Source organism: Macrobrachium rosenbergii, chromosome 6, assembly GCF_040412425.1.
Source record: "Macrobrachium rosenbergii isolate ZJJX-2024 chromosome 6, ASM4041242v1, whole genome shotgun sequence".
In the NCBI taxonomy this organism is placed as follows: domain Eukaryota; kingdom Metazoa; phylum Arthropoda; class Malacostraca; order Decapoda; family Palaemonidae; genus Macrobrachium; species Macrobrachium rosenbergii.
In genome coordinates this window covers 4,939,793-4,959,847 of record NC_089746.1, presented here as the reverse complement: position 1 = coordinate 4,959,847, position 20,055 = coordinate 4,939,793, and the positions used below count along the sequence as shown (strand labels likewise).

At 44.9% G+C, this 20,055-nt stretch overlaps 2 protein-coding genes across 5 annotated transcripts in view; one reads left to right on the top strand and one right to left on the bottom strand.

Moving 5' to 3' along the window:
* Nucleotides 1-20,055, bottom strand: part of MED31 (mediator complex subunit 31) — a 127,251-nt gene that overhangs the window by 81,066 nt on the left and 26,130 nt on the right. The window lies entirely within an intron of this gene.
* Nucleotides 1-20,055, top strand: part of LOC136839123 (uncharacterized) — a 55,865-nt gene that overhangs the window by 16,759 nt on the left and 19,051 nt on the right. For all 4 annotated transcript variants that reach the window (XM_067104787.1, XM_067104785.1, XM_067104784.1 and 1 more), the window contains exon 3: nt 2,214-3,940. In XM_067104787.1, the coding sequence (XP_066960888.1) occupies nt 2,214-3,940 (1,727 nt within the window). The remainder of the gene's footprint in view (nt 1-2,213; nt 3,941-20,055) is intronic.

Below are 20,055 nucleotides of genomic sequence, written 5' to 3'. Positions count from 1 at the left end.
ACCTTCCAAGACTGCTCTCTCAAAGATAACAATCTTTTTAAACAACCCCGTGTCAAAATTTCACCAAGGGTTATCTACTCTAGCCCTGACAGGGTACAAACTGTCAAGAGACTCCTCAGAGCTAAGGGCTTTTCGGAAGCAGCTGCAGAAGCTATCTCAAAATGCAGACATCAGTCTTCCTGCAGCGTTTACCAGAACAAGTGGTCCATTTCTGCACTTGGTGCAGAAAAAATGAAGTCTCTTCTTCTAAAACAACTCTGATGGAGATTGCAGATTTCCTTTTATACCTCAGAACCTTCAGGCACAGTCCTCGAATCAGGACTTCTCTGATGTAATAAAATCCTTTGGTACAAGTAAGCAAAAGAGGACAAAACCAGTATCTTGGAACCTAGACGTGGTCCTAAATTGGTTGTCTGGACCACCTTTCGAGCCTATCAGCACCTCTTCTCTCAGGAATGTGACTAAGAAGACTGTCTTTCTGGTAACCTTTGCTACAGCTAAGAGGGTTAAGTGAGATACAGGCCATAGATAGAAGGATCGGTTTCTCAGGAGGAGATGCGATCTGTTCCTATACACTTGGGTTTCTCGCAAAGAATGAGAATCCGTCTAGACCCTGGCCTCGTTCTTTTAAGGTCAAGAATTTGGGAGAAATACAGTACTAGGACCTGAGGAGGAGGAGGAAAGAACTCTTTGCCCTTTAAGGGCTTTAAAGTTTTACCTGAAAAGGACTGAGAAGTTAAGGGGACCTTCATGTAGTTTGTGGACTTCAGTCAAAGATCCATCACATCCTCTTATGAAGAATGCTCTCTCTTTTTTCCTAAGAGAACTCATTAGAGAAGCCCACTCCCAAGTAGGAAAGAGCTTTTACCTTCTCTGAAGGTTAAAGCACATGAAATCAGGGCAGTGGCTACGTCCTTAGTGTTTAAACATAACCTATCTCTGTCAGACATTCTCCAAGCAACATGTTGGAGATGTAAATCAGTACAGTATTTGCATCCCAATATTTAAGGGACGTAGAAACAGTTTTTAGTGAATGCAGTACTTTGGGTCCTTTGTTGGTGGCTGGCATGGTGTTGGGGGAGGGAATGTAGGAAGCATCCCTTCCATCCTTTCTCATCGCCTTGATCTATGGTGTTGAGTTCTAGTGGAGTTTGGGGCTACTATGTACTTGGATACCCTCCAGTTTTTAATGGTTGGGTGGTGGTGTTTTTAAAAATTTTTTGGTGTAGGTAACAACGTTGTTATCTGGTTGTCTTGTTTAGTACTGCGCCCTGGGCAAAGGCCATTTTTTATAACTTACTAGCATTCGGTGATGTCCTTCGCAGTAAGTCTCCCACTGATGTAGTAAGCGATCCAGGGCCATGCCCCCCTCGCCTTTATTGAGTAAGATGAGCGCCAACCAGAGGCAGTATCTTCCTATAGCAGCTCTCTTACCAGGTAAGGAAACAACAAGCATTGTCCCAGTGCTAGCAAATTTTCTATTCATAAATTCATTACATTAAATAATTTTTTGGGGTAGAGTAGTCCATGTATCCTACCTCATGTCAATGTGGAATCAGCTATGTAATTACTTGGTAAGTCACTTATATAAAAATGACATTTTTATAATAAAATAAAGTTTTATATATACTTACCAAGTAATTAAAGAATGGGAGCCTCCCCTCCTCCCCTGCATGGACATAATGGCAAAAACAAATTGATACCATTTGCTCAGTTGTTCCTCTTCTTCCCCGGAAGTGGGCGGGGGTTAGACACCTACACCAAAACAAAAGAATTGCTACCGCGAGTTTCAACATTTAGCTGCCAATACTAGAAATGTTAGCCATGTAATAACTTGGTAAGTATATATAAAACTTTTATTATAAAAGTGTTATTTTATTACTAAAGAATCCAATTATACCATGCATTTAAAATGCCAGGTTTTTTTTTTTCCATCGCAATATTTTGGATTCCAAAGAAAATTCAGTCCAAAGAACAGTGAATTTCATTTCAAATTAAAAAAAAGGTTGCATTGCAGAATCACATTTTCAGAAATTTGAGGTTTAGTTCAGGTGACAGATACTTAGCATAGAAGTGTAGGTTTACTTATCATGGTGTCAAAACACCTAATTATTGGAATATAGTGTTAAGATTTTGTATATGAGGTAGTACAGTACAGTTGACTAGTACAGATTTTTAGTTGAATTTTCTTATCATTCAATGAATATTTTCAGCTGTGAATCGATGGAGCCAAGAAGAAAACAGTGCTGTGACCCCAGGGGAGTCAAGTCAGGTCTTTAAGCTTCCCCATTCCCTTCCTCTTGCCAATGGAGTGACGGCAGCAACAGCCACAGCAGCTGCGGTCAATGGCGTCTACAAGCCCTCTGCAGGTCACCCTGCACAGGCTGTGGGGTTTAAGCTGGCAGGAGGGAGGCACAGTGAACAGTCTCTTCTCAATAATAATCTGATTGAAGACAAGTGTAACCTTAGATGTGTTGACGAAAAGTCGTATTGTCTGTACCACAAGTTCCCCACAAAAGTGAACAACAATGTCTACCCAGAGAAGGCCAGCTCCGTCAAAGACGGAATGGACGAGTACTTTCAGATGAACGCCTCTGTAATCTCAAGCAAGCATTCTTCGCAGCCGCCGCAGCAGCAAGCCAAGTGTAACGAGCTAAGCCCAAGCAGAGATGCCTCCAAATACCCAGACCATCTCAATCTTCTCAACGGGGAAGAGGAAGATGAAGATGATGGATGCATCTACACATACAAGGGGGAGAACTTTGAGGCGAACCTCTCGCACCTCATAGACATGTGCCTCAGCTGTGGACTTCCGAATACCGAGCGTAGTGGTGATGGCCGCGATGCCATTGTGCATAGGTTGATGAATGGGTCTCCCAGAGCAGATCCGCCGGAACAGAACAATCTGTTTTCGCCGGAGATGGACTTTTTAGAAATGGATTTCGACCCGGGGCCCAACGGGGATGGGGACGCTGACTCGGACTGTGAAGATAACTGTGTTGATGAGTGTGATAGTAGGTTAGTTATAGATCATAATGCTGCCTTTAGTGTTGCTGGTGCTTTGAATCCTATTAGTAGAAAAACCAATAATTATTGTTCTGAAATGAGGAACCTCATGTGCAAGAGGTGTGAGTCAAGTATATGTGATGGCAAAATAGACAATGTGGCCTTGAATTTGCGTTTGCACGAAAACTCTTCACCCTTAAATTTTGGCAGAGGCCCCAGCGATGGTTTGGATGACAGACCCAATGTTGGGAATGGGGTTTTAAATGTGCCAAGAGATAGGATGAACGTTCCGAAAGACTTGAACGTAGCATTAAATCAGTTTAGTGGTTCTCATTGTCGATTAAGTAGCCAATCAGTGTCTCTAGTCCCAGATGATGATAATGACCCACAAGACAATGACAGCATTGAAAACAATCTCGGAGAAGCTGACGACATGGACATGATAGATGACGAGGATGGGGAGGATGCCGATGACGAAGACGGGGATGACAGCAATTCTGACATGCCCGAATTTAGTGAGAGGCTGCCCATGTGCAATGGCAGCAGTGAATTTGTGTTGAGAGACGAGTCATCCTGTCACGTTCACTCCAGCGCAAACAAGAGTATTAACAAGCAGAGCAACAAGTCTGCAAACAACAACCTTGGATCTGTATCAGCTCCAGAAGTCAGCCCTGCGAAGGAGTACAGCCCGCTTGAGAAATTTGGCAGAAGTATTAGTTTTCACAACCAGCTTTCAAGTCCCAAGTACGAAAATGTCTGCTTCACCAGACGGTCCCCAAAGAGTGACGAGAATCCTTGCCAGGCAGCTGGAAGCACAAGGAAAAGTGCAGCTGATGCAGAAAGTGCAAATCTTGAAGTTTGTGCTGGGAGACTGAATAGCCGTGAGAACTCTGTCTTTAATATCCTCTCAGACCCAAATGCAGGGTCTTCACAGGTAAGGAGTTCCCTTTATTTATTGAAGCATTTATTTATTTGTAGTGTTAGATTTCATCTAATTTGTTTTTGTTATGATTTTTTGTACTGCTGTGTCTTAAGTTTTTCGTGTATCGTCAGTTTAACCAAGACAAAATCTGATGTGAGTTCATTAGACAGATGTTGTTTTTTTCCCTTGGAGTACAGTATAAACTGTACTGTACTTTGCACTCAGAGGACAGTTTTTTTGATTAACAACAGCACATGTATTCTTTTCTGCTAATGTTGTAAATACATACCTTTTAATTATTATTTTCTGTATGGGAGCACATATATGCATTGTTGTTAATTTTAAGAGAATGATAGGTTGTATTGTACATTTTTATACCTTTTAATTATTATTTTCTGTATGGAAGTACATACATGCATTGTTTTTAATTTTAAGAGAATGATAGGTTGTATTTTGCATTTTTATACAGTATATGTAACTTACCAAGTACATACATAGCTGTTAGTGTCTATGTTATCGGCAGCTTTAGATTTGAAATTCGCGGTATTGCCCTTTTGTTCTGGTGCAGGTAAGTGCCCTGCCCATTTCCGGGGAAGTATAGGTGCAGTAAAAGTAAGTAAAAACCCAAATTTCAAACATCTAACTTACCTGATAGTTATATATATATAGCTTAAGTCCCTGACGTCACGGCAGAATTTCAAAAAACTCGCGGCAATCGCTGATCGGTAGTCAGGTGAACCACCTGTAGCCCTCTACCCAGGTACCTGGAACCATTCCAACTATTCCTCAGATCTCTCCTGCCACCGCATGTAACATCGTTGAATTCTCGCTCATACCCGTGGTTTTTCGTGAACTTATTTTGCGAAGTACACTTTGGCTTTGGCTTTCGCCGCTTTTTTTTGGATTTGCTTTTGGAATTTCTTGGCAAGTGTCTTGACTCTTCTTCAAGTGTGAGAATGTGTTTGAGGGGATGCAAGACCCGCTTGTTAAAGCTCTCCTTGGATCCCCACTCAGTTTGTGTGAAGAATGGGAAATGGATTTATTATAGTCGGTATGTGAGAAAGTTTTTAAAGACCGGCTCACAGAAGAGCTAAGAGTACTATGTCTCGTTCTTCTAGGGATTGCCAGGAATAGCACTTTTGCCCTTGCTAACTACCCTATTGATCCTTCCAGAGGGTGGCCCTGAACCCCTACTGAAACAGGTAAAGAACCAACACTTAAAAGATATGATGGCGCCATTCAAGCCCCAATAATAGGGGAAATCCTCAGATGACAGGGATATGTGGTCGCATAATGAGAGATCTAAAAAGTACAAGTGTTAGTGCAAGTGCAGTGGAGGTGCGACTGGCTGACCTGTCGTGGCTCTAGCCCCAGACTCCTTCCAAGCTCCCCAAACCCCTGGGAGAAGGAAAGTCGACAGGCGAAGGGAGGTGAGAGGTTTTAGCTACCCGTGTCGTCCCCTCAAGCGTTCCTGTTGACTCTTCCCAGGACGCTCACCTCGCCATAGGAAAGGCGAGGTAATGTTGTACTCTTCGTTGTCGGACGATGCAGTCCCCAGACGGGACTGGCGTCATGCGTCGGAGTCAAGACCTTTCAAGAGGAAGTTACCCCCTATTGAGGGACGTCATGATGAGACTTCACAGGCTCCAGGTTGTAGCCACTGGAGCATCCCGGAGCGCTTCCCTTCTAGCACCGAGGGTAGCTCTCCTTCTAAGAGCAAACGTAGACATTCCTGTTCAGTCAGGACGCCAGGCAACAAGAGTGTTGTGGACGCATTGCTGCCTTCCGTACATGCTCCTCCTCCTCCTTCGGATTGGTACTCGCCTGCTGAACCCTCACCACAATCCATTCTAGACGATGAGGAGGAAGTAATTCACGTAGTTGAGGCTTCCCCAGCCTGTCCCCAGCAGCAGGAAGCCCCGCAGATAGCTTTACTGCAAAATATGCAGCAGACTTTGTCTTCTCTGGTGCAAGCGTGGCAACCAGGCAGAGAGAAGAAGGATAGCAGACGTCCAGCTAAAGCTTCGAGACGTCCAGATGTTCAAGACGCTGAACGTAGTGAAAATGAAACTCTAGACGCGGGATGCACTGGCGCTGCGCCTAGGAGTGAAACACCATGACGGCAAACGTCAAGGGAACTGGACGCCAAGGCGACAAGTGTCAAGGCATTGGGCGTCAGGACGTCAGGCGTCAAGATGTTGGAAGCCAAGACATGGAGGTAGCTCAGGATGCAGGATGCACTGGCGTCAAGCGTCTAGCATTAGAGCACCAAAACGTCAAGCTTCAGGAGTTTAGACGTCAGGGCGCATAGGTAACTCTGGGACGCTGGATGCACTGGCGCCAAGCGCCCAGAAACGAACACCACAAGCGCCAGACAGTAGGGACGTCAAGGAATGGACGCCAGGACGTCAAGCGTCGAGAGGCTGGACGCCAGGACGATATAGCTGAACGCTCTGACGGCTCGGATACGGCATCCAGTAAGCGAGATGTCGCCACTTCGGTAACGGCCAAACAGTCGGATGAGGTGGACGACGATCTCCCTCCTTCTCCAGACATTCATTTAGACGGTTACCGATTTAAGAGAAACACGTAAGAGCAACACCTCGTCGGACTTAAAGAAACTGATGTCAGTGTTTACGGAACTTTTTCGGAGAACTTTGTACCAGCTGCCCTCGATCTCCTCCTTCTCAATTTACTTTAAGGAAGACTTCAAGAAGGCAGTGTTTACTGAAGATGATTATGTCTCGCTCTTCCAAATGAGCGTTGAAGACCATGCAGGATTGGATTGCCACTAAGAAGGATCAAGGCCGAACCGTGTTCTCTTTCCCCCCGGCCAGACTAGCGTCCAGATCGAGCATTTGGTACGAGACTGGAGAAGCTCTTGGCCTGGAAGTTCCTACCTCATCCCAGGGGGACTTCTCTAGTCTCGTAGACGCTTCACGCCGCATAGCCATGGGAAAGGCGAAAGTGTCTTGGTCGCCATCGGAGATGGACCACCTCCTCAAGGGCATCTTCAGGGCCTTTGAAGTCTTTAACTTCTTGGACTGGACCCTGGGAGCCTTGGGGAGGAAGACGGAAGACTTTAAGAACACTGGCACAGAGGAGCTTATTCACCTCATGTCCTGTATGGATAAGGCAATCAGAGATGGTGCCAACGAACTAGCGGCTCTTTTTTCAGCAGGCATCTTGAAGAAAAGAGCCCATCTTTGTTCTTTTCTGTCTAATGGGGTCACGCCCATTCAGAAGTTGGAACTTCTTTATGCTCCGCTATCTTCACATCTGTTCCCGCAGGAAATAGTTAAAGACATTACTTCGGTCTTAGCACAAAAGGCCACACAAGATCTAATAACGAAGACAGCGAGGAAAGTGCTTCCAGCGAGCTTTGTCACGCAGAAGCATAAAGGAGAAGCTCCTGTGACTCGGCCCTTTCATGGAAAATCCAACAGTAGAGGAAATACGAGACCCGCTGGTAAAGAACAACAAAGAGAGGCTCCAGGCAAGGAAGAGCCAGAGTCTGAAGTGAAGCACCTTCAGACAGCGGTAGGAGCCAGACTGACCAACTTCTGGCAAGTGTGGGAGAAAAGAGGAGTGGACCTAGGTTCCATTCAGTTACTCAAAGAGGGGTACAGGATCCCTTTCCTGAGGAGACCCCCTCTAGCAGCAAGACCAATAGACCTTTCAGCCAAATACAACGACAGAACCAAGGCAGAGGCTCTACAACAACAAGTGTCTATGATGTTGCAAAAGGAGGCCATAGAGAGGGTTCAAGATCTGGAATCCCCAGCATTCTACAATCGGTTATTCCTGGTCCCCAAAAGCTCGGGGGGTTGGAGACCGGTGCTAGATGTGAGTGCACTCAACGTTTTTTGTGCAGAAAACAAAGTTCAAGTTCTTCGCTGGGTGAGCGGGTTCCGTTCTCAGCTACCACGCTGTTGGTCGCGAGTTCGAATCTCCGAGCGGCCAGTGAAGAACAAGAGGAATTTGTTTCTGGTGATAGAAATTCATTTCTTGCTATAATGTGGTTCGGATTCCACAATAAGCTGTAGGTCCCGTTGCTAGGTAACCAATTGGTTCCTAGCCACAGCAATGGAAACGACAAAATCGGTTCTAGCAGTGGTCAGACAGCACGATTGGATGGTCTCACTGGACCTCCAGGATGCATACTTTCACATCCCCATACACCCGAGCTCCAAGAAATATCTGAGGTTTGTCCACAGGGGAAAAGTATTCCAGTTTCGGGGCTCTCTGTTTCGGCCTAAGCACCGCTCCACAGATTTTCACAAGGCTGATGACCAATGTAGCAGGTTTTTTCACACGAGGCATCAGAATCTCCTTGTACTTAGACGACTGGCTCCTCAGAGCTCCTTCCCGCACACGCTGCCTGGAGGATCTTCAGACCACGATACAGTTATCGGAGGAATTAGGTCTGCTGATAAACAGAGAGAAATCTCAGCTGATCCCATCCCAAGAGGTTCTGTACCTTGGGATGAAGATTCAGAGTCAGGATTTTCGGGCTTTTCCGTCTGTAGCAAGGACGGAACAAGCTTTAGGAAAACTTCAGGACTTTCTAAAGAGACAGACATGCTCGGCGAGGGAATGGATGAGTCTGCTGGGGACCCTTTCCTCTCTAGAACAGTTTGTCTCCTTGGGAAGGCTGAATCTACGCCTGTTACAGTTTCATCTAAATCAGAACTGAGACAAGGAAATAGAACTGGAGACCAAGTGCATCCCCATTTCGGAACCAATAAGGCCGTATTTAGAGTGGTGGAACGACCCCGTCAAGCTCCAGGAGGGCCTTTCTCTACATCAGAGGAACCCAGATCTAGTGTTGTTCTCCGACGCGTTGGACTCAGGATGGGGAGCAACACTAGGGAAGGAAGAAGTCTCGGGCTCCTGGACCAGAGAGCAGGAGAAGTGGCACATCATCCAGAAGGAACTAACTGCAATCCTTCTAGCTCTCAGGGAGTTCGAACACATAGTGGAGAACAGAGAGGTGCAGGTCAACGCCGACAGTATTGGCCTACATCAGCAAACTAGGGGGCACTCACTCCAGGTCTCTATAAGAGACAGCAAGAGAACTTCTTCTCTGGGCAAAGGAGAAGAATGTCAAACTAGTAACCCGCTTTATCCAAGGGAGAAAATGTGAGGGCGGACATTCTGAGCAGGAAAAATCAAGTCCTCTCAACAGAATGGACGCTACATCAGGACGTCTGCAGAAGCATGTGGCGACTTTGGGGACGTCCATGCATAGATCTCTTCGCCACAGTGCAAACGAAGAGGCTGGAAACTTACTGCTCTCCCGTACCAGATCCCGAGGCGACATACATAGACGCGTTCCTGATGGACTGGTCCAACTTGGACGTGTATGCATTTCCCCCTTTCAAGATAATACACAGGGTACTGCAAAAATTTGTGTCACACGAGGGGACCAGAATGATCCTTGTGGCCCCTTACTGGCCGACAAGAAATTGGTTCATGGGTACTGGAATGGATAGTGGACATCCCGAGGAGCCTACCTCAGAGAGTAGATCTACTCAAACAACCCCACTTGGAAAGATATCACCAAAACCTCCAAGCGCTACAAGTAACTGCCTTCAGACTATCGAAAAATCTCACAAGAGCTAGAGGTTTTTCGAAGGAGGCAGCTGGCGCTATCGCAAGAGCAAGGAGGTCATCCACCATTAAGGTATACCAATCCAAGTGGGAGGTATTTAGAGGATGGTGCAAGAACAACCATGTGTCCTCTTCTAGTACCTCTGTAATCCAAATAGCGGACTTCCTGCTACACCTTAAGAGGAAGCTTAATTTTTCTACCCCTACCATTAAGGGGTATAGGAGCATGCTGGCAGCAGTTTTTAGACATAGAAACTTGGACCTGTCAAACAATAAGGATCTTCAGGACCTACTCAGATCCTTTGAAACTTCCAAGGAGAGAGTAGAGAACTCACCAGCATGGAACCTAGACGTGATCCTGAGGTTCCTCATGGGGATTAGGTTCGAACCCTTACAGAGAGCATCTTTAAAGGACCTCTTGATGAAAACTCTTTTTCTTGGTCAGTTTGGCCACAGCGAAAAGAGTTAGTGAGATACATGCCTTCAGCAAGAATATAGGCTTTAGACAAGGCAAGGCAATCGGCTCACTGCAACTAGGATTCCTTGCAAAAATGAACGCCCATCACAAGCCTGGCCCAGAGCGTTCGAGATTCCTAATCTTACGGACATCACAGGGGAGGAGAGAGAGTCCTATGCCCGGTAAGAGCTCTAAGGCACTACCTGGATAGGACAAAGGACTTAAGAGGAAATTCAGAAGGGCTTTGGTGCTCAGTCAAAAGCCCTCTGTGCAGATGTCGAAGAATGCTCTGTCTTATTTTATCAGACAGTTGATAAAAGAAGCACATATGGAATGTAGCAAGATATACAAGATTCTGAAAGTGTATGAGGTCAGGGCAGTAGCAATCTGTAGCATTTAAACAGAACAGATCCCCTGCAGAGTATCTTGGACACGACCTTCTGGAGAAGCAAGTCAGTATTTGCCTCTCACTATCTAAAACAAGTCCAAACATTATACGAAGACTGCTATACGCTGGGTCCGTTTATAGCATCTAATTCAGTAGTGGGAGAGGGGAATACCCCTACTATCCCATAAACCAATACCCTTTTTCTTACCTTGGAATTGAGAATTCTTATGGTTGTTTGCGAAGGCTGGAAGCAGTCTTCCGCAATCATTGGGATGAGAGTATGGTCGATTTGTTCCTTGGTAGCGCCCGAACAAGGGTATTGAGAGGAGGTCTAGTCACATAGAGGTTATACGGTTGACAGCCCCTAGAGATTTTCAGCCCCCTGGGTGGATCGCTGGATCTCTTAAGGAATGCAGACATAATGAGGCAGGAAAACATTGAAGTCAGCTTCCTTAACAGGTAGGAACCTAGAGTTGTTTTGCAACTTTAATTATATTATAATTCCAACAATGTTAGCTGTCTCTGACCCTCCACCAAAGGTGTCAATCAGCTATATATATAACTACCAGGTAAGTTAGATGTTTGAAAATGATATTTTCATAATAAAATAAATTTTTGAACATACTTACCTGGTAGTTATATATAATTAAATTCCCACCCTCCTCCCCTCTAGAGACTAGGGGCATGGAAGATCTGAGGAATAGTTGGAATGGTTCCAGGTACCTGGGTAGAGGGCGCACAGGTGGTTCACCTGACTACCGATCGGCGATTGTCGCGAGTTTTTTGAAATTCTGCCGTGACGTCAGGGACTTAAGCTATATATATAACTACCAGGTAAGTATGTTCAAAAATTTATTTTATTATGAAAATATCATTTTTCTATAGAAGTTGGGAAATTTCTGCTTTTCAACAAAAAGTAGGCCAATTCCTACTCCACATTTTATAATAACTTTATATTATAATAAGTCATGAGAAGGATATATATGGCGTGAAGATATTATTTGTTTTATATCTTTTATTTCTGGTTGAAATAGACAAGCACATTAGTTGCTTCTATCAGTTGTTTGTTTGTTTGCCTGTTAGTTTATGGGTAAATTCTTGTTACCCACTTTTCTACATTTTTGAAAAATAGAACATAACAAAAAAAATTGCACACATGCCAGATATACTAGATCTGTCTGACCCATCACGAAGAAATCCTCCTCAAGACCCGCCTCTAGCAAGCGAGGATCCGGTCCTCCATCTCATAGTGGGCGCTAGATTCCTTCATTTTTGGAAACAATGGAAAGCCAGATCAGTGGAACCATGGGTGCTTCAAGTACTCAAAGAAGATTATTCAATCCTCTTCAAGGAGAGACCTCCCTTGACATCTTCTCCCAGTTCCTTAAAGGCATACTCGGAAGGCTCGGAGAAGTTTTCAGCCCTCTCAAAGGAGTTACAGCTCTTCTTCAGAAAAGAGCGATAGAAGTGGTGGAAGACTTATCATCGGAGGTATTTTACTACCTCAATTCGTAGTTCCCAAGACATCGACGGGGCTGGAGACCTGTCCTAGATGTAAGCGCTCTGAACTTCTTTGTCCAAACCACAAAGTTCAAGATGCAGACAAATAACTTGGTTCTCACTTCGATTCGTGAAGGGGACTGGATGGTATCCATCGACATGAGAGACGCTTGCTTCCATATCCCAATACACCGGGAGGGAGTCTAGAAAATACCTGAGGTTTGTATTCCAGGACAAGGTTTTGCAGTTTCAGGCTCTGTGCTTCAGGTTGTCCACAGCCCCTCAAGTCTTCACCAGAGTACTCGCCCCTCTATCACAATGGCTTCACCTAATGGGCGTAAAAGTATGCTTATATCTGGATTACTGGCTCCTACGATCGTCATTTCAGAAGAAATGTACGGAGGCGATTAAAAAAACTCTTCAGTTAGCCCAAAATTTGGGCATCCCAATTGATCAAGAGAAATCCCAATTACAGGCAGTCCTCGGTTAATGGCGATCTGGTTTTATGGGGCTTGTCTAGCAATGAAAATTGCTGATTTGTGCTTGTCGGCACTGATAATTGGGTATTGGCGCCGATACATACCTAACAGAGGCTGATAACCAAAAATCAGCGCTTTTCGGCAGCGATAAGCCCCAAAAAGTGCTGAAAATCGCCAATTTTCGGTTAGCAGTGATTTTCGGTTATCATCATACCCTCAGAACGGAACCCCGCTGATAACCGGGGACTGCCTGTAGTCCCTTCCCAGTCAGTAGCTTATTTAGAGATAAAGATAGACTCGGATTTTTCGGGCTTTTCCGTCCGACGAGAATTTAGTTGTGCACCCGGAAAAGCTGTCACTTCCTAAATCTACAGTCCGGCTCTGCCAACAATTGGATGAGTCTGTTGGGAACCCTCTCCTCCATCGATATGTTTGTATCATTAGGGAGGCTGCATGCAATGCCTTTACAGTTCTTCCTAAAGGCCAATTGGAACAGGAAGACTCTGCCAGACTCCTTTGTATTTCCCATCACACCTGAAATAAAGGAAGACCTTCAGTGGTGGCTTGAAGAAGGGGGATTCCTTGTAGGAAAATCTCTGCTTCAATTGAACCCGAGCCTAACATTAGTCTCCAACGCATCGGCTCTGGGTTGGGGAGCAATTCTAGGACACTTGGAAGTACAGTGAACCCTCGCTACTTAAAAAGCGGTTCGTCTATCGCGGATTCACGACTTGGGGATTTTTTCCATTACGTATGTATAAGAGAAAATATATAGCGGATTTTCGGGAAATTTCAAATATAGTCGCAATATATGAAGACCCAAATATTTCATTAATTCCATTAATAGTTATTAATATCTGCTAGTACTGTTGGTTCATTGCATTATGACATATAATTCAGTACAAAATGAGATTAAACAAAATATGCTTCACTGCATCGTGGATTTTTATCAGAAATATTCATCGAAAAATTAAAATTAAAAGTACCGCCATATCGGCAGCCATATTATGAAAAACAGCGATGTTTCATCATGTTACGTGAGAAGAACAGCTTGAGACCGACGCGCAAGGACTGGAAGCTTCGTATATACCCACAGGCACTCGGACAAGGCACATGAGTGGTACATAAGAGAATATCTTATCACTGTTGATGTTTCATCTTAAATCACTGTAAAAATAATTAAAATCCGAATTTCATATGTAAGCAACTCAAGGATACTGTATACAGTCTGCGTCCCAAGCTACTGTGCTGTACAGTACACACCATTTCTCTCTCTCTCTCTCTCTCTCTCTCTCTCTCTCTCTCTCTCTCTCAATGAAATATGAATTACTGTATCATAAACTTTTATGTACAGAATTAAAAATAATTTCATTGATAAATTTGTTTCTTTTAGCAACTAAAAAATATTTTCCTAATTCTTTCGTTAGTAGTGAGCAGCTGCAGTCAGCTGATTCCCAGAACGTAAACATTACAAATATGGGACGATCTTTTTTATGCATATTACTGTGATAGGAGATCAAAATAGTAATACAGGCACTCGGACAAGGCACGTGAGTGGTACATAAGAGAATATCTTATCACTGTTGATGTTTCATCTTAAATCACTGTAAAAATAATTAAAATCCAATTTCATACGTAAGCAACTCAAGGATACTGTATACTCTCTCATCACCAGCTTGTCAAGACTTAGTCAAGACTTAGTCTCGTCCCACGCTACTGTGCTGTACAGTACACACCATTTCTCTCTCTCTCTCTCTCTCAGTGAAATATGAATTACTGTATCATAAACTTTTATGTACAGAATTAAAAATAATTTCATTGATAAATTTGTTTCTTTTAGCAACTAAAAATTATTTTCCTAATTCTTTCATTAGTAGTGAGCAGCCTCAGTCAGCTGATTCTCAGAACGTAAACATTACAAATATGGGACGATCTTTTTTTTTATGCATATTACTGTGATAGGAGATCAAAATAGTAATACAGTGTTTAAGTGCATAGGAAGTGTTTATAACAGTGTGGGAAAGGCTATAAAGCCTTAAAATATATACCATGTATATACAGTACAGTATATGCCTCCCTAGGGAGGGGCCAATGCTACTTCGCGGAATTTCACTTATCGCGGGGGGTTCTGGCCCCCATTATCCGCGATAGACGAGGGATCACTGTAGCAGGAATGTGGTCCCCACAAGAGAGAAGTTTACTCATAAACCTAAAGGAACTGAAGGCAGTTCACCTGGCTCTTCAGCAATTTGCTTCAGTTACTCGCGACGCAGTGGTATCAGTTCATTCAGACAACACATATGCTCTAGCATATATTCGGAACCAGGGAGGAACCCATTCCTTTTCACTGTGGGAAGTAGCCAGAGATCTCCTTCTTTGGGCTCACAGCAACAACACCCAGAGCCTCACCCACTTTTTTTCAGGGCAAGTTGTACTTATTAGCGGACGAGTTGAGCTGTTGTGAACAGGTTCTACCCACGGAATGGTCGCTGAATCTATAGGTATGCACCAACCTGTGGAAACGGTGGGAAAGACCTTTGGTAAACTTGCTTGCAACATCCAGGAATCATTGCCTTCCCTGTATTGTTCTCCGGCGCCGGACCCACAAGTGTGGACAACGGATGCAGTGCTCCAGGACTGGTCGGACCTGGAGGTTTACGCTTTTGCTTTGTTCAGTTTAGTGAGGGAAGTCATAAGCAAGTTTAGAAATTCCCACATGATGTCGATGATTCTGGTGGCCCCCTTTTGGCCTCAAAAGGAATGGGTTTCTGGACCTTCTAGAGCTTCTATCAGACTTTCCACGGCTCATTCCACAGAGGAAAAATCTGCTCAGACAACCTCACTTCAATCGCTTTCATCAAGGTTTGTCCACTCTTGCTCTGACAAACTTCAAACTGTTAGGAAGTTTTTCAGAGAGAAAGGTTTTTCAAGAGAGGTTGCAAATGCTATTGCTAGATATAGATGCGAATCTTCCAAACTATACCAAGCTAAGTGGGCAATATTTTGCAGATGGTGTAAGAGACATGCCATTTCTTCTTCTGAAACAGCTATAGCCCAACTAGCAGATTTTCTTTTACTCTACCTGAGATCTTCCCGATGTTTGTCGATGCCTATGATCAAAGGCTACAGATCTGTGCTGAATTCAGTGTTCAAGCATAGAGGTTTGGACCTTTCTTCAAACCCAGATGCTTCGGAGTTAAGTCATTTGACACCACGAAATGGAACGCTCAAATTCCAGTTTCTTGGAACCTAGATGTAGTACTGCATTGGTTGTCAGGCACCCATTTTGAACCGCTACACATATCTTCTTTTAGAGACTTATCCAGGAAGACTACTTTTGATCACCTTAGCCACAGCAAGACGAGTCAGTGAACTGCAAGCTCTGGATAAACAAGTCAGTTTCTCTCAAGGAGATGCAGTATGTACATACATCTTAGGGTTCTTAGCAAAGAATGAGAAGCCTTCTAATCCATGGCCTTGTTCATTCGCAGTTAATAAGGAGATGCAGTATGTACGTACATCTTAGGGTTCTTAGCAAAGAATGAGAACCCTTCTAATCCATGACCTTGTTCATTCTCAATTAACAGTCTTACAAAATTGGTTGGACCTTCGAACAAAGAGGGGGTTCTATGCTCAGTGAGAACATTAAAACATTACCTCGAGAGAACCAAGAGCAGAGGGGATTTTCACAACCTCTGGTGTTCAGTTAAAAATCCTTTGTGCTCTCTCTCTCCTTCTTTTTGAGAGATGTAATTGTGGAATCTCACTTGGGGATCCAAGAAGATAATTTACCTTTGTTAAAGGTTAAGGCCCATGACGTGCAGGCAGTATCCACATCGTTGGCTTTTTAGTGCAACCTCTCTCTTTCTGCTATTATCCAATCAATTTATTGGAAGTGTCACTTGGTCTTTGCCATCCATTATTTATGTGATGTCGAAACAATGTTTGAGGACTACAGTACGTTGGGTCTGTTCTCTGCAGCTGGCGTGGCACTAGGGAATGAGGGGTAGGAATAGTACTTCTATTTTCCTCTATCTCCTCACCTTGTTGAGGGTCACTCAGTGATTTGGGAAGCTTGGGGGCTCTTGGTACCTGGATTACCCTTCAATCTTTGTTTTAATGGATGGGTTGTGTTTTTTTTTAACTGGTGTTCAGGTAACATGGTTTTTTATGGTTGTTGTTTGGTTGGTTTATTTTGTTTCATGGCCAGGGCAAGGGCAGTGGTTTTTTTGCTTAGCTTTGTAAATCATAGGGGTACTCCCTGACTACAAAGCTCCCACTGAAGTAGAGGCAACTCCTAACACTACTGGTCGTGTCCTTACGGGTCGAGATCTACAACCAAGAGGCAGTATCTTCTGTTGGGGACTACTTATCAAGCAATAATAGGGCTTATTACATCCTGTAACTGTTTCCCTTGAAGGGAGGAAGGAAACACCATGTATAAGCTAGTAGGTTCACTTGAGTGTTTATATACAAGTGGACGGAGACATCCGTCATGGGTGAAGACTGGACGATAAACTGAATTCATGCAATTGCCAGAGGCGGGAAAAATACAATGTTACCATATCCTTGGGGCATTGCCATATTCATAATGAAACATAAAAGTATAATATAAAGTACATAGGAGGTGTATTTATTATACATGAGACATCAGTAATATTCATAGCAGGTATATAAAGGGTACATGATAATGTAATGAATACAGGCATGGTAAAATAGTAGTTACTGTACGGTCTCACATTTCATTTATCTACACCTCCCTCCCCCCTCACACTCGTAATTCCATCTCGAGCGGGCTCTTTTTCATTAAGCCTCTCAGATCTGTGTGGGACCACTGGAGGGTTAGATGACGAGGATTTTCCCATGTCTGTGCAAGGGTCCACAGGGATATGGGGAAGAGGGCCATCACCAGGGGGTGGCATTGGACGTAGAAAGCAGCGATTACGTCACCGAACGTGGCCACTGGGGAGACGCACTTCGTAGTCCCTTGATCTTCCACAGTTCATAACGACACCAACCTTGTCCCAGCGGTGGGAAGTCTGATCCTGGATCCTTACTGTTTGACCGATGTTCAACCTGGGAAGTGGGCGGGTTGTAGCTTCACTTGTTCAGCGCTGGCAGCTGCACAACGGTCACAGTCCTCTGACTTGGCCTACCACTCCTTTGAGAAAGACTGTGGATGAGCAGGCACACAGGTATGGAGTGGATGGCCATACAAGATTTGTGCTGGAGAGTGGCCTGTGATGTTGGGGGTGTTACGCAGTTCCAAGAGGCCCCGATTAAACTCCTCACAGTCTGTATTGCCAGAAGGTGCTGTCTTGAGGATCAGGTGCTTGACAGATCTTACAGCAGCTTCGGCATGGCCGTTGGACTGCGGGTAATGCAGTGAAGACATCACATGGTGGACACCCCAACGTTTTAAGAAATCCTGGAAGTTTTGGCTGCTGAATTGCGCTCCACCATCAGTCCTAAGGCGGAGGGAAATACTAGCCTCCCTGAAGTAACGACAAAAGATCCTTATGGTGTTGGAGGCAGTGGTGTCACCTTTACACGGGACAACAACAGGCCACCCGGAGAGTCGGTTAGTGACAACGAGGAAGGATTTCCCAGCAACGCTAAAAAAGTCAGCTGAGACCGACTCAAAGGGCCTCATAGGGTGGTCATCATTCAAAAATGGTTCCTGCTGGAGGTAGGCGGCCACACCTGACAAGATTCACAGGCTCTGACAGTACTAGTGATGTGGGAGTCGATGCCTGGCCAAAAAGCAGCCTGTCTAGCGTGCCGCTTTGTGGCTTCCACACCTCAGTGACTGTCACGAAGATGGACGAGAGTGTGACGGCGAAGGGCGGAAGGAACCACAATTCTTGCTCCTTAAAGAACAAGGTCATCATCAGTTGAAAGGTTGTCCCTCAGTTTCCAGAATGGTAATGAGTTGTGGCTTGGAGTTCCCGGGGAGTTCTGTCAGCATCCTGGGGTGGAGAGTCTTCCTCAGAGGCAACGGCGTTTACAGTCGCAATACTGTACTCTTTAGGTGTGTTGAGGTATCAGTACAAGTGATTTCATCCTCTGGAGTTGGGTGGCTGACTGGGGCTCGTGATAATGCATCAGGAATGCAGAGATGCATGCCAGCTCGCCACACTGCTGTGTGTAGAGATACGGTGCAGTCTTTTCCTTAAGACGTTGAAGACGGGGATTCTTGACTGCATCGAGTGAATAGTGGTTAAGAATTGGGATGAGTGGTCGGTGAGCTGTCATGAGGGTAAAATGCTAGAGGCCTGTGAGGTATAACCGACACTTAGACATAGCCCAGACCACATCTAAAGTCTCCGGTTCATTGCTGGCATAGCAAGACTCAGTATCTGTGAGGAAGTGAGAGCTGCACTGAACTAGACGAAGTCTGCCTTTACTATGGTCTAGTAGGAGGGCATATCCAATCATGTAGAGGCGGGAGGCATCAGTCTGGAGAATAACTGGCAGGACTGGGATGAAGGGGGCAAGGACTGTTGGGCTGACAAGAGCAGCCTTGAATCGAAATGCCTCATTGTGGTCTGGGGTCCAAAGAAATGCTCTCTTAGGGCTCATCAGAGGGCGTAGAGGTTGAGTTGCAGCAGCAGTATCTGGGGTGAACTTGGCTAACTGATTCATCAACCCCATGAATGATCAAAGGTCAGTCAAGTTAGTCGGAGTGGAAAAGCATCTGGTAAGCATCTCCTGTATTTGCTGAAGATGGGTGAAGTAATCTTCATCAGAAAGAAGTATGTCATCCACCACCTTAACGCAATTCTGCATACCTTGAAGGGCCATGTCACCGTGGAGGTAGAAGGCATCACCTGTAGCTGCGAATCCCATTGGTCCTCTACAGTGTTTGAATTGGCCATACGGTGTGATTTATGTTGTCAAGTATTGATCTTCTTTAGCGAGTTCCATCTGCCAATATCCACATAAGGCATCTGCCGTGGTAAAATACCTTGCCTTTGAATCAGCACTGCGGATGGCGGCAAATAGAGTTGGAGAAGGGTGTGTTGGTCGGGAGACTTGATTGTTAAACTTGGTGAGGTCGACAGTGATGCGCACACCTGAGGCTTTAGCTACCATGACGAGGGGGTGGCACCATTCTAAAGGTTCCTCACCAGCAAGCTTGATGATCCCTTGGGCCACCATGGAGTCGAGTTCTTCCTTGACTTGGCTTCGGAAAGTGAAGATCTGATGTGATATGTGGACAGCAAAGGGCACTGCACCTTCCTTAAGGTGGATCTGATGTGGTATGTGGACAGCAAAGGGCACTGCACCTTCCTTAAGGTGAATCCTCATAGGAGGACCTGTCATCGGCTGGAGTGGCACTGTCATGAGATCCTCTTTGGGTACCAGCACGTCCTTGAATTCTTGTAGAAAGAATTTTCTGACCTCAGCAGGGGATGTGGTGGCAGAAAGGGGAAGTTCCTTGCACCTGTTCACGTGTTTGACTTCAATAATTGGCTTGGGGAAGTCAGGAGGGATGATGGCTAGTTCTAGACAGTGGCTGTAGGACAATAGTGGCCTTGGGACACCATCGTCAACCTGTATCATGGCCGAACAGGAGTGCTTGCTGAGCGTAAGAGTGGCCTGGAAGCTCCCCGGAGCAGGTTTCACAAGTGAGCCATCTAAAGTTAATGTTGTGTTTGTAGAGAAAGGCTTCAGACTGCTCCTAGGA